The sequence below is a fragment of the Trichomycterus rosablanca genome, chromosome 7, assembly GCF_030014385.1.
Source record: "Trichomycterus rosablanca isolate fTriRos1 chromosome 7, fTriRos1.hap1, whole genome shotgun sequence".
Lineage (NCBI taxonomy): Eukaryota > Metazoa > Chordata > Actinopteri > Siluriformes > Trichomycteridae > Trichomycterus > Trichomycterus rosablanca.
The window spans coordinates 3148436-3163042 of NC_085994.1; the positions used below are offsets into that span (position 1 = coordinate 3148436).

Here is a 14607-nt window from a genome sequence, read left to right on the forward strand (position 1 = left end):
AACAATCTTGGAATATTTTCTCTAGTTTTATCAGCCGTACCAGAAACACACGTGTGTGTGTGCCAGATACATCAACAGCAGTTGTTATTTTGATCAGATTTTGTGCTGAGACAGTATTACCTGGAAATCCTGCTTTTGTGGCTGAATAGGAATTACACTGTGACACTTTTATAACCCTAAATTAAAAGAAAAATCAAGATGAACTAGGCGGCGTACATTCTGAACCGTGACTAAACTTGAAAATTTTGTTTCTAGGCACAACAAGTTGAAGCAGAAGCAGGAGGACGACATTGTGGTCTATGAAGATTTAAATTCTGAGGTTCATTTCTCCAAAAACCTGCCACACCCCCACAACCTTAATAAGTAAGTAAAAGTCAAAGTAAAAGCAGAAATGAAGAAGCTGTGGTGCATTCAAATTCACAAGAATTCGAGCTTCACTCATTGCGAACCTCGGTGCAAAACGCTGCTTTGTTCAGCGCTCGGCTTGAGCGATAAAACGTAATCAAAGTGTGAATATGAGACGAATCTGCATCTGTGTGGAATAAGCATCAGATCCAGTGTCACAGCTCCACATGTATCTGTGTTTATCTGGATTTTCCTCCCTGTTTCACTTTTAAACTTGTGTTACAGCTCCAGCTTCTGAGAAATTGTGAGAATCAGAATCAGCTTCTCCCAGAGTCTAAAACGCTTCTGGTTCAAAATAAAGCTTAACGTGGTTTAATGTAGTAAAAGAAGGAGACAGGAGCACTAAACTTCTCTTCATTATTACTGCTCATAAGTTCCTCCACTAATCACATTCCTCACTCGCTGTTTTACTACAATAAGTCACGTTAAGCTTTGTTCATACGGTTTGAGTCACTTTTACTGCATCGTATCAAACAGTTCATCTTATTGGAGGAGCTTTGAAAAGATCAGTGGCAAACTGGGTCAAAGTTCAATCAGATGAACCGCTGACTTCATAGGAAACAACGGCACAGCCGACGCAAAAACAGTTTTGCCGCTTCTCATGTGAATGCTCCCTAATGCAAAGTCAACACATTGATCGTGTCGTCATGTATCTTTCACATCTAAAAAAGGCTTCTGTGTGTCTGTGTGATCTAGGCTGTTAGCGAGCAAGCTGGAGCGCTGGCTGCAGTTGATGCTGAGATGGTCGCCTCAGACGAGAGGCAAAAGGTCCGCGGAGAGTGAGGATGAACACGAGTCTGAGGACAAGGGCAAGAAATCTGAGGAGGAAGGAAGAGAATCTCAGACTGGACACAGTACCTGCTTTGAGGAATTAGAACGAATACTGGAGTTAAAGGTGCTGGTATTGTCCTGTTCATGACTAAAGGCGCATTCACATGAGAAGCAGCAAAAGTGTTTTTGCTCCGGCTGTGCCATTGTTTTTTATGGAGTGTGTGACCCAGTTTGCAGCTGACCTTTTCAAAGCGCCTCCAGTGAGACTAACTGTTTGATACGACGCAGTAAAAGCGACTCAGGCTGTACGAACAACGCTTAATGTGACTTATTGTAGTAAAATAGCGAGTGAGGAATGTGATTAGTGGAGGAACTTATGAGCAGTAATAATGAAGAGAAGTTTAGTGCTCCTGTCTCCTTCTTTTACTACATTAAACCACGTTAAGCTTTATTTTAACGATAAGCGTTTTATGCCTAGTTCACACTGCACGATTTTTGCCCTGATTTTTGCTCACCCGACTGGTCGCCACTAGTGTCTAGCATGCTAAATATCTGGATCTCAGTCGGGGGACTGGCAGGGGAGGAGTGTAAAAACATGGGACAGGGGCATAATATAGTTTCTATTAGAATACATCAGCACACACACAAGTTTCAGAGTATTTGTGACCTTATCATTCTCGACAAAACATAACACCAACGTTGCATTGCAAAAAATATTTATTAACCTCCAACTCTCTACAGAAAAGACGCCCCCTGCTGGTCACGTAGCCAAATCCACTCAGATTCATTTATTTTTCCTACTTGCTTTTACGCTGCACATCAGCACAAAAACCACTTTGATCGCTCGCTTATTGTTGACGTGTATTTTTGGGCGTGGTATCATTAAACCCCTCGTCACTTCTTGCGTGTGTTTTCGTGACAAAACATAGTTTGGGAGACCGGACAGACTCGTCTGCGATTCCTCCTGATGGTAGATGGTGTAGTGTGTGACCCCCTATGGCCGATCAGTCGTGTAGTGTGAAAACCACGACGACTGAAAGAGTGCAAGAGATCCAGCCGTGTAGTGTGAACTGTACAGCCATCTGAACAACTTAAAAATCGTATAGTGGGAACTTGGCATTAGACTCTGGGAGAAGCTGATTCTGATTCTCACAATTTCTCAGAAGCTGGAGCTGTAACACAAGTTTAAAAGTGAAACAGGGAGGAAAATCCAGATAAACACAGATACATGTGGAGCTGGAACACTGGATTTGATTGTGAATTTTATTCCACACAAATGTAGATTCGTCTCATATTCGCACTTTGATGACTTTTTACTGCGACTGCTCAAGCCGAGCGCTGAACAAACATGCTTCTCATGTGAATACGCCCTAAAAAAAAAAAAGTTGTTTAACGAAAAACTGACGACTAAAAGCTTTGTTTTTATACCTCACTATATCACTAGCTGGTCCATGTGTTAAATATGAGCTCGGCAGAGATCTGTACATACTCGGTACAGCCTGGAGAAACTGTAGCATCCCTGCAAAAGCGAATCGCCCAGGACACACACATTTCCCCGACCAATCAGGAGCTGCTGCTGGAGGCAGGCCTTCCCCTGGAGCCACATAATGAGGTTATGCAATGTGCAGTTGATTATACTGTAAGTAAACGATTAAAGACCTTTTCCCACAGAGTAAATCCTTTATATTTCTGATGTTTCGTTTGATTTAATTTTGACTCGTCTGGTTATTTAGTCGATTGACGGTCGTCGAGCCGATGTGCAGCTGGTCTTCCTGTTTGACCGCTCCTGCTGCAGCTACGAACCGCAGTTCAGCCCACGGATCCTCCCCGAAAACATCCGCTTTGTCCGTAAGTCGAAATCGTTCCTGCGATTACTACCAGAATTTTTAAGCTCATTATTTTAATTATAATTTTTATGCATTATTATTTGTGTTTGTTATATAGAGAAGGAACCAAAGCACAAGCTTCACTACAGTCATCAGAGGCGCACGTACGGCCAAGCCTGGAACACTATCAGAGCGCTAAAGGAGGACTGGCTAAAGCTGCAGCAGGGCCAGAAATCAGCTCTGTAAGACGAACACAGACACCTTAACTGTTTCAAATAAGTCTCTACACATTTACCTTACATTTTTATTTATGTTTACATTTTCTGCATTTAGCAGACACTTTTATTCAAAGCAACTTACAGTACTGTGACAGTATATTATATAAGCAGTTGAGGGTTAAGGGTCTTTCTCAAGGGCCCAATGGTTGCCTAGCAGTGGTGCGGCCTAAACCAGCAACCTCTGGATTACTAGTCTAGTACCTTAACCACTAGGCTACAACTGTCATATTTTATAAAAACCCCTGTTTTAAAAATTTGTATTATTTTTTTCTTATCGTCTCTTTTACTACTACTTTACAACTACTGACATGAAACTAGTAACATTTACGTTTACTATGTTTTTTTTATTTATTTATCCATTTTCTTCATTTTTCTCTCGATTTTAGCGTAGTCAATTTGTCCGCTGCTGTGGATCCCCGATTGCGTTAGAGAAGGGTAAATTGCTGCTCACGTGCCCTCCGACGCGTGCGGAGTCCTTGCGGACCCCTTCTATTACACCCGTGCTTTCTGTACAGGTGCCTCGGTCTGCTAACCAGGGTCCTGGCACAGCGTTTGAAGACTCCACCTAGGGCTGGGCGATTTTCACGATTAATTCGGTTAATTCGCATGAACGTTTTCACCCGATGTTAGAATGTGACAATCGCGATTGTTTACATACTTTATATTTTCATTAAAATACCAACATGTCACAAAGCAGAAACTGACCAGACGCTCGCGGAATATAAATCAGGGAAAGTTTAATATAAAAAGGGTGAAAACAGTGTACAAAATCAGTTGGAGTCCAAAACCAGCGAAAACCAAAACAGTAAACGGAAGACAACAAGGATTATACACGGTAACGGTCAGATTCAGTAATAAGGAGCGCAAACACGATCAGCAAAACGAAAACAGAAGAGTTTAATTAAGATTCACTGAATCAAACACCGCTGAACTGAATCAAAATACGGAGCCGATGAGCGTGATCAGGATTGGCTGGAAAGTAACGAGTTACATTTACTCGCGTTACTGTAATTGAGTCGTTTTTTTGTGTGCTTGTACTTTATAAAGTAGATTTTACAGCCTGTAATTGTACTTTTACTTAAGTAAGTTTTGTACTAAGAATTGTAATTCGCTACATTTTAAATCACATCCGTTACTGAGTAAAAAAAATCGCGTCTGGGAAACTGCTGCAGGGAATTCTGCGATAAGGAGTCGGATCTTTTGTTTCGGTTCTTTTTAAAGAGCCGTATGTATGTAACGACTCCCAAATGCGCGAATCGGTTCCTTTATTTTGACTTAAAGGGCCGTTCAATAGAATCGAATCATTCTACGACACATAATAGTGGTTAATACAGTTTGAAAGTTTTATGGGACTAAAATGACACATTACACATCCTTAAACGTTCAAAATGTTGTATCCACCCCCCAAATCACAAGAGGACAAAATCAAAGCTGAGCTGAGTGATCACTTGATTCCCCCCCCCCCCCCCCCTTATTTTAATTGCATTATACAAGAACAAAAAAAATCGAAATCGTAATCGACAATCGGGTATAATTTTAAAATAATCGAGATTTTTTTTTTTTTTGCAAAATCGCCCAGCCCTAACTCCACCCACTTGGTTATTTCCCCACCCAGCAGAAACACGGTGGCCAATTTCTGCACTGCCAGTTGTGCCCGCTACATGGTGCCCAGCCGACCGATAGCAGAGCCGAAATTCGAAACGGGGTGTTAAGTGTGCTAGCGGAATATCCCGCTGCGCCACCTGGGCGTCAGCGTTTAGCAATTAAGGATTAAGGGCCTTGCTTAAGGGCTCATCAGTGGCAACCTGGCAGTGGTGGGGTTTGAACCAGCAACCGTCTGCTTACTAGTCCAGTACCTTAACCACTAGGCTATAACTGCCCTAGTAGGATTGGGAATCCAGGTCGGCCGAACTCATGAGTTAGAACTTGTGATACTAGTGTGATACCTATTTGTTTTTATTGCATTTTACAAAACGTCCTAACTTTTCCAGAAATGGGGTTTGTAATGCCCTAATTTGCATATAATGGTGCCAGAAAGTGGCCTGACCTCACACGAAAAGGTGCAGTAAGGTACAATGATATGCACACACACATTCTTACTGAACTATCTAAACAAACAGATCTCAGAATGACTGATGAATGAATATGTTGGTATTTTAATGCTTTTACCACAGGGAATCTTCCTCAAACGTTCTCACTAATCCCTTTCGATCCTCTCCTAGAATGAGTCTGCTGAGGCATAATGGTCAGTTATCCAAACAGAAGAATGAGATGGTGTCTGTGCACCAGAGGCTGAAAGCTACACTTGAATTCTTTTCCACTAGTCTGCATATAGACATGGACAAATACCAGGAGCAGAGAGCTACCGGCATAGGTAAAACACACACACACACACACACACACACACACATTTATGCTCTTTGTTCTCATCCAGTCCACATTTAGTCATCAAATCCACACATATTTTATGTGTTGCACAAAGACAGTGAAACAACAGCTGTGGTCACGTAGGTGTCACAGAGCTCCAGAATCCTGAAACCAAGGGTTCAAACCTCACCCATACAGATGTCATGCTTCTGATGACTGGATGTTAGTTTTTCACATTCCTGTGGAGGATTTCTGGTCCATTGCTTCGGCAGAATTATTTCAATTTCGTCACACTGGAAGGTCCAGTCAAAACTGAGCTGAATGCATAATCCGGACCGAGCTCCCTGACCTGCATCTATACCAAAAGGTGCTGGTCCAAAGCCAGGAGGATAGTAAAGGACCCCAGTTTTTTTTTCTTATCTCTACGTGTACGTTTTTTCTTTTGTTAATTAGTATTAATGTGAATGGGTAGTTATAAAAAGCATTTCACAGTATACTATCTAAGCAGTTGAGGGTTAAGGGCCTTGCTCAATGACCCAACAGTGGCAACCTTGCAGTGGTGGCGCTTGAACCGGCTAGACGACTGGGTCAGAGCATCTCCAAAACTGCAGCTCTTGTGGGGTGTTCCCGGTCTGCAGTGGTCAGTATCTATCAAAAGTGGTCCAAGGAAGGAACAGTGGTTAACCAGCGACAGGGTCATGGGCGGCCAAGGCTCATTGATGCACGTGGGGAGTGAAGGCTGGCCTGTGTGGTCCGATCCAACAGACGAGCTGAAGAAGTTAATGCTGGTTCTGATAGAAAGGGGACAGAATACACAGAGCACCACAGTTGCAGGGCTGTTTTGGCAGTAAAAGGGGGACCAACACAATATTAGGAAGGTGGTCATAATGTTTTGCCTGATTTATATATATATATATATATATAGCTGCTCCTGTTCTTTGGATTGTTGTTCTGTTGCGTAACTTAATTTGTGGGTTTGTGCTTTAGATCAGGGTTTTTCAAACATCTTACTCTTTCTATACAAGATACAAGATGTAACTCTTTCTATACAAGATGTAACATGAAGCCTCCATAAGGGGGCGTTCTGAAATACACTGCTCACAAAAATTTGGGGATATTTCAAAATGAATATTAAGCGATAAAAAAAGGACTGGCCTTCACGTTCTCCAGACCTGAATCCCACTGAACATGCTTGGGATGCACTGGGTAGATGTCTGGCAAACCGTCCGATGCCTTCCACAATACTTCTTGAGCTGGAAGTTGCCCTGGATTAATTGGCAGAGGATCCCACAAGAACTGCTGGACAGTCTGATCCTGTCCATGCCCCATCGCTGTCAGTGTGTTGGGTCTTGGGTGACCATACACCCTACTGAACAGTCAATGTGTGGCACTCTCGTTTAGTTTGCTTCTGTTCACCCCCACCAATATGTCATTTGCTACTCAATCACGATAATTGAGTTTGCATCTCATTTGCATAATCGAACAACTTTCTTTGACTTATCGTTTGCTTTTCTGACGTTCTTGTTTAATAAATAAAAATCAAATGCTTCTTTTTTTTTTATCGCTTCATATTCATTTTGAAATATCCCCTATTTTTTGTGAGCAGTATATAAATTTTTTTTTTTTTTGAAAAACCGTACTTTAGATCACCAGTTGATTTGACTCTCTTACTTGTATTAAATTTTTTTGGTACAGAGCAGTTTTCAGGGTTTTGTCCCTGAAGCCACAAAACATTTTCACACCATCACATTACAGCCACCATGTGTAAATGTTGGTATGATGTTTAATAGTTAGCTTTAGTCAAAGATGTAACCATATGCCTTCATAAATATTCCAGTTCTAGAGACCACATTAACCCAAATGGTTTAGTGGTCAAAAAGCTGTGATTTGAGGTGCAAAAATAATTGATTTATAATTTTATATACGTTACAGCATCAGAGAAGCTACTGAGTGTCTGGCGGGAAATGGAGCAAACGGCACTTAACTGTGGCCAGGTAAGAATATCTGTCTCACCCTATATAGTAAAGGTTAAATAATAACGCTTCACATTTTTAACGCGTGTGTGTATTAGACAGAGGATGTGAATAAGCTGGAGGGGGAGATGATGAAACTACAGACGGATATAGTCGATCTTCAGAGACACTCATGGAGGAGCGGTGAAGCTCTAGAGTCACTGTGAGTACGCACACACACACACACACACACACACACACACACACACACACACACACACACACACACATCTGTAATCATTAATATACTTATAATAATACACGTTCTTGTTTCTCAGTGAGGGCAAGGCAATGGAGTTATTCCGAAAGCTCCGAGAGAAACCCAGAGGTAAGTCAAGTCGCCAAGCTGTGACAGATTTTAACCCTTAACTTAAAACGTTAATTAAATGTATTTTTAAAAGTATTTAGTCACATTTAACATGTATATACTGTATATAATATTTACATTAAATAAATCAGGGCAGAACGGCGCAGTGGGTAGCGCCGTCACCTCACAGCAAGAAGAGCCTGGTGGGTTCAATTCAGGATTCTTTGTGTGTGAAGTTTGCATGTTCTCCCTGTGTCCATGTGGGTTTATGTCGGGTTCTCTGGTTTCGTCCCACAAGTCCAAAGACATGCAGTCAGGTTAATCGGAGTTACTGAAAATTATCTTTGGTGTGTGTGTCTGGCTAAGTGGGTAGCACTCTCGCCACACAGCAAGAAGGTCCTGGCTCGGGGCGGTCCGGGTCCTTTCTGTGTGGAGTTTGCATGTTCACCCCGTGTCTGTGTGGGTTTCCTCCGGGAGCTCCGGTTTCCTCCCCAGTCCAAAAACATGCAGTCAGTTTAATTGGAGACACTAAATTGCAGGTGAATGGGTGTGTGTGTGTGTGTCTGCCCTGCGATGGACTGGCGCCCCGTCCAGGGTGCTACTGTGTGCCTTGCTCTCATTGAAAAGCTGGGATAGGCTCCAGCACACCCCTTCCCGTGACCCTGATTGGATAAGCGGTTAAGAAAGTGAGCGAGTGTTTGTGTGTGTGTGTGTGTGTGTGTGTAGGCTGTGATGGACTGGCGACCTGTCCGGGATGTTTCCTGCCTCGCACCCAATGAATAACTGCAACCCTGACCAGGATAAAATTGTGGTAAAACAGATAATGATTGAATTAAAAAAAATCATACCTGAGCCAATTGTGTCTGTGTAGACGCCCGGCCAGCCAGTAGCACAACAGACCTGCACAACCCCAATAAATCAAGTTCTAGAGATAAATGCTGCCAGTTAAAAAATGAACCTTTATGAAACAAGCAAATATTACAGCATTTTTATACAATTAGGACTGAATACAATTTGAGCAATTGTGGGTTTAGGCTTTGCTCATGGACCCAACAGTGGCAGCTTGGTTGTAGTGAGACTTGAACCAGCATCCTTTTGAATACTATTCCAATACATTAACCACTGAGCCACCACTGTCCATAGTAAGAAAGGTAGGCCAGTAGAGAGGCCAGTAGTCACGTTCCATTCCTACCCTCCACACACAACTGGTAGCCTTTTGGCATTGAGTAAATTGTTAGAACAATGTGATAAAATTGGATTTATTGTTTAAACTGTCCGTGTGTAACTTTTTAGAGCAGAGGTGCGTAGGCGATTGTCAGGAGGTGGTGAAGTTAGTTGTCCAGGCGGTACAATTCTACGAGAAGAAAATCCGGGAGTTCTACACACACCTCAGGTCAGAGTGGGATTTGTTTTTTATGTGTTATCTTTAATCCGATTAAAAATAAATACATAAATGATCATGTCTGCTTGTGTCCGTATAGCAACCTGGTGGTCTGCCGGCAGCGGGTGATGGAGCTGCTTCCTCGGGTGGAGGGGATGGTGAGCCACATGGCTCAGTGTGAGCAGGAGCTGAGGAGTATGCAGGAGAAGAGACAGAGGGAGCTGTGGAACCTACTTAAACTGGCTTGTGTAAGTCACACAAACACACTAAACATTTAACATTATTAATGTAAAACCATGGAAGACACCGATCACTTACGCCAGACTTAATAAAATAACTCAAACTATTATAAAATCTGGATTCAGTTAAAGAGAAAAAATGCTCCATAATGGTGTGTGGTTTCAGAGCAAGGTTCGCAGTCCAGTTAGTGGAAGTCCAGATGGAGGGAGAACGCCACTGTCCTCTGGTACTCCACCACTACATCCTAGACCTCCTCAACCTAACACCCCTCCTCTTCTTCAACCACAGTGAGTACATATTTTTTATTTATTTTTCTTCCCAATTGCGTTATACCTGGCGTGCCTCCTACTAGATGGGACTGGAATCTGGCGTGTCGCACCAAAAATGTCCAGAACTTATAATGTCCAGGTCTTCTTCACAGACTGGATTAAACAATAAAGAACTCTATCAGGCCACCCAAGAGGGATGGGCCCTGCTGAGTCTGGTTCCTGTAATCTTCCTGTAATTTTTTAAGGGAGTTTTTCCTTGCCACTGTCGCCCTCGGCTTGCTCAACAGGGGTTTTGGTCTGTTGGTCCTGGATTCAGTACAGTTGAAGTGAGTCTGACTTGACTTGACTTGAATTGACTCGATACACATAACTTATTCTGTACAATACTTGCACATCTGGACATTATAAAAGTATTTTAATTCTAAACTGAAACATTATATGCCGGAACAATACTCGAAACATTTGCATATCAGAATATGTTTTTTCTACTTCACCCATCATTTACTCAGTACCATGTACTGACCATGTACTGTCTCTAGTCTTGTCTGCTTTCATTACTCTTTAGATTATGAATGTTCATATTTATTTTAGGCCTTTTTTGTATTTATTGTACTGTTGTCCATCTGCACTGTGTATTGTACTGTCTTGCACTTTTTGTTCTATGTTGCACCCTGGTCCTGGAGGAACGTTGTTTCAAGCTTAGTATAGAGCTTAAATGACAGTAAAGCCTCTTTTGACTCTCTCTCTTGTTATGCTTCCTCTCTACTGGTGCTGACCCCCACCCCTGATTGAGGAGAGCGAGACGGCCACACGCCTTCTCCGACACGTGAACAGTCTTCACCTGCACGAGGCGAGTTCTCACGCCAATCAGTCTTGTGCACGGAGAGCCACACCCTGATCAACGCATTATTCCTCGACTCTGATTATTGGATTAGTGGATTATTCATAACTGTTGCAATTACACTGATCAACAGCGCCCGCACAGAGACGTGGGATAATGGAGATTGCCGCGTGACTCTCCGTGCACGATACAGATCTCGAGAGGTCGACTACCGCACACGTGTCGGAGGTGGAGTGTGTTAGTCAAGGCTGTCCTCGATCAGGAGTCAAGGTCTAATTAGAGCCAGCACATTGGTAAAAATATTTGCCATGCATTAATACTACTGTATTTAAGTCAAGTATTTACAGTATTTACAATGGACAGTGTCTCAAAGCAATTTTACAGACCAAAAACCCCTGTTAAGCCGCTGAGGGCGACAGTGGCAGGAAAACCCCCCCTAAAATACAGGAAGAAACCTTGAGAGGAACCAGACTCAGCAGGGACTGATCCTTCTAGGTTCCTGTCAGATCTAGCAGGAGCAGCGTTGTTGGCACGACAGCCTCAGGTGGATAAACAGGTTTCCGTCAGAACCACCTCTGGGTAAACCAACAGAAGATAAGGTAGTTAAAATGTAAACTTGTTAAGAGTAAAATATCAGTTTTACAGAGAGTTTTAGACTCCGGCACCCCTAATTATTACAGCAGAACTAAAAGGGAGAGCGAGCAGGTAACACAATCATGAAGGCTTTCACAGGACACACAGCGCCCACCTCCCCCACCGTCATCAAACGTGAGTGATCGGATAAGAAAGGCAGAACGACAGCAACCCAACATCCCTGATCACCACAAGTTCTGCGCCTTTGTCTATATTCGGATTGGGCAGCTATATTCCTAGGGGTCAGAAATCATGCGCAGCCAGAAGTCAACATGCAGCGCCAGCAAATCCGACAAACATGAGAGCACCAGACTGCCCAGAGCCCCGACCCCCAGGACTATGACTGCTAGGACTGTAGGTCTAGCATATTAAGTAGCCACTGATTGTATTTGCACTGTATACAGGGAGGAGTCGTTAATCATAATTGAGGAAAGCAAGACGTTCGAGAATCGGTTGCAGAGTCTGGTGCAAGACACGATTAAGGAAACAGAAACCAACCTACAGGTACATAATCATAATAATATTTCACACACAGCCATCATTTCTACACATCTACCTTTGTTTTTATTATTATTATTTGTCTTCTTGTTTTAGATGTTGCAGAAATGGACGTGGCTGAATGGGAGCCAGGATTTTCACTGATACTGACATTCCACGTTTCAATCATCCTAGTAGAATATGCAGAACTGTGTGTATAGTGAACAGAGCGTTTTCGTTAATTGTAGAACAATCCTGCCTCTTACTGGAAGTAAAACCCAGTGCGACAGCAAAATCTTTTAGAGTGATCGTCTCGTAAAAATCGATTTCCGTAAGACCAAGTGAGCAAGCAGATTTTCTGGCTAAGCTATCAGTGCTTTAATCATAAATACTCAGTGGACAATTGATTAGAATGGTATGGACATGCTCAACATTTGGTCAACCTGTGCTCCTTATTGATGTTTTTAATTAATACACTGTATATATACACACACACACACACACACACACACACACACACACACACACTATATGGCGAAAAGTATTCGGACACCGGACCATGAGCTTGTTGGACATTTCAAAATAAAGAGAGTGACCTCTATGTGTTCTTGTTAGAAGCCTGAAAGGTAGCTCAGTGGTTAAAGTACTGGACTAGTAATCAAAAGGTTGCTGGTTCACCAGTAAGTTGCCAATTGCTCAAATAGTGTTTAGTCATAATTGTTGCTTTGCTAAGCGTCTGCTAAATGCCGCAAATGTACATAGAAGAATACCTGTTGGAATTTGTGCCCATTCAGTACAAAGAGCTTTCGTATGGCTGGGCACTGATGTTGGTCAAGAAAGATTCAACTGATCTTCTGGTTCAGTCATGCACAGGAACAGGCAATGACCTTCCCTAAACCGTTGCTGCTTTTACAATTGTTGTTGCAATTGTTGTTGCTGAAACACATGAATTCAACAATTAGGAGGGGATGTCCCAATACTTTTATCCATAAAGTGTTTTAGAGTTATGTCCCATATATCTTATATAGGTCATAGCATCCTTTACTGTGCTTAATCACTGGTGAGACTGGTATGGAAGCCCATAATATAGTATAATCCTAGTCTTCCATACAGCTGGAGTTCAAAATGTCATTTTATATACATTCTGTATAGGTTAGTAAAGCAAACAGCAGGCAACAAACTTCATTTAGCGACACGTGAGAATCTGTGAGCATTTTTATTTCTTGTAATGTTGTGATGTAAAGTAAATATAATCTGGTACTGTATGGTTTACTGTGTAATTGACTTTATTTTTATTGATTTAAGACCATTAATCTAGCTGATGCGTATACACAGTTGAGTCACATTATTATGACCACCAGCTAATATCCAGAGTAACCGCCGTGTGCAGCACAGACAGCAGCTAGGTCCCTTAGATGCTCAACTGGGTTCAAGTCTGGGGAATTAGGGGGCCAGGGTAGTACTTGGAAGTCTTGCTCATGCTTCCAACCAGTGTGGCATGTTGCATTGTTTTGCTGGAAGATCCTATCCACCCCAGGGAGGACAATCAGCATGTACTGGTGTACGTGATCTGCAGGGATGGATTCATACCCAAAATCAGTCAGTAGTGCCTTTCATACCTTATATACCCTCACAAAACGTGACTTCCTTCATTAGCCACGCACTGCAGCCATCGAAAGTAGGAAGCGGTCATAATAATGTGACTCGACTGTGTATATCAAAATCCATGCCCGTTGTCACATTACACCATGAAAATAAATAAAGTCTTAACTATTTCCAGCTGTACCGTATTTACACATTATAATGATCATCATCAAAGTGTAAGTTAAAAAATTGCATTTATAATTGAATGAGTAAAATACCAGGTTTGGATAAATACCCAGCCTCGTATGCCTAGTTCACACTACACGATTTTGCCCTGATCTTTGCTCGCCGACAGATGCACCAGCTCGGTATAAGATATAATCGGCTCTCGTTTGCTATGTGTGAACTGTTCAGCGACTCGATCAGAGCGGCTCTTAAGAAAAATATATAGCATGCTTAATATCTGGACCTGTTGGTGACTCCAAACGCTTTAGTGTGAAAACTGTTGTGATCAGGTTGTGACTGGCAGAGAGTGCACAAGATACAGGGTGAGGCGAAACCCGGGAAGGAGATGTAAATGTGTAGAACAGGGGCATAATATAGTTTTTAATCAGGCAACATCGGCACACACGCAAGCTTTACAGTATTTGTGACCTTAACGTCCATGCCAAACCATAATAATAACAATGCATTGCAAAAATGTTTATTTACCTTTGACTCTCTGAGAACAGAACAATCCACTCCTTCATCCAGATTTTCTTTATCCTCCTTGCTGTTTTGCTGCAAATCAGCACACAAACAACTTTGATCGTTTGCTTCTTGTTGACGTCTATTTTTGATAGAACAAATAAATCCCATCTCACACATGGTATCATTAAACCCCTCGTCACTTCTTGTGCGTTTTTGTGACCAAACATAGTTTGGGAGACCAGACAGACTAGTCTTAGATTCCTCCTGGTGATAGATGGTGTAGTGTGTGACCCCCTATCGCCGATCAATCGTGTAGTGTGAAAACCACAACGACTTAAAAGACTCCCGATTACAAGAGATCCAGTCGTGAAGTGTGAACTGTTTAGCATTCTGAGAGTAACCGTTATAAACCTGCCCAGGTACAACTTTCCAAATCACACACCAGGCTAATTGGCCCACACCTGACATCAATTATAGTGGGTTTGATTGCTTCAGAACAAAACCAGCTGTGGTTAAACAGATTCAG

General features: G+C 42.3%; 1 protein-coding gene across 2 annotated transcripts in view; it reads left to right on the top strand.

Annotated features, from left to right (window-relative positions):
- Positions 1-13582, top strand: part of ikbkb (inhibitor of nuclear factor kappa B kinase subunit beta) — a 34865-nt gene extending 21283 nt beyond the window's left edge. Inside the window, exons 9-22 of one of the 2 annotated variants that reach the window (XM_062998853.1) lie at positions 256-363; positions 1102-1300; positions 2621-2815; positions 2910-3024; positions 3121-3244; positions 5503-5654; positions 7580-7641; positions 7719-7822; positions 7938-7987; positions 9260-9359; positions 9448-9595; positions 9753-9874; positions 11735-11834; positions 11925-13582. In XM_062998853.1, the coding sequence (XP_062854923.1) occupies positions 256-363; positions 1102-1300; positions 2621-2815; positions 2910-3024; positions 3121-3244; positions 5503-5654; positions 7580-7641; positions 7719-7822; positions 7938-7987; positions 9260-9359; positions 9448-9595; positions 9753-9874; positions 11735-11834; positions 11925-11972 (1627 nt within the window). In that variant the 3' untranslated portion in view covers positions 11973-13582. Of the gene's footprint in view, positions 1-255; positions 364-1101; positions 1301-2620; positions 2816-2909; positions 3025-3120; positions 3245-5502; positions 5655-7579; positions 7642-7718; positions 7823-7937; positions 7988-8692; positions 8778-9259; positions 9360-9447; positions 9596-9752; positions 9875-11734; positions 11835-11924 lie in introns of those variants that run through there. The other variant, XM_062998854.1, reaches the window with a different exon arrangement.
- Positions 13583-14607: the final 1025 nt, after the last annotated feature.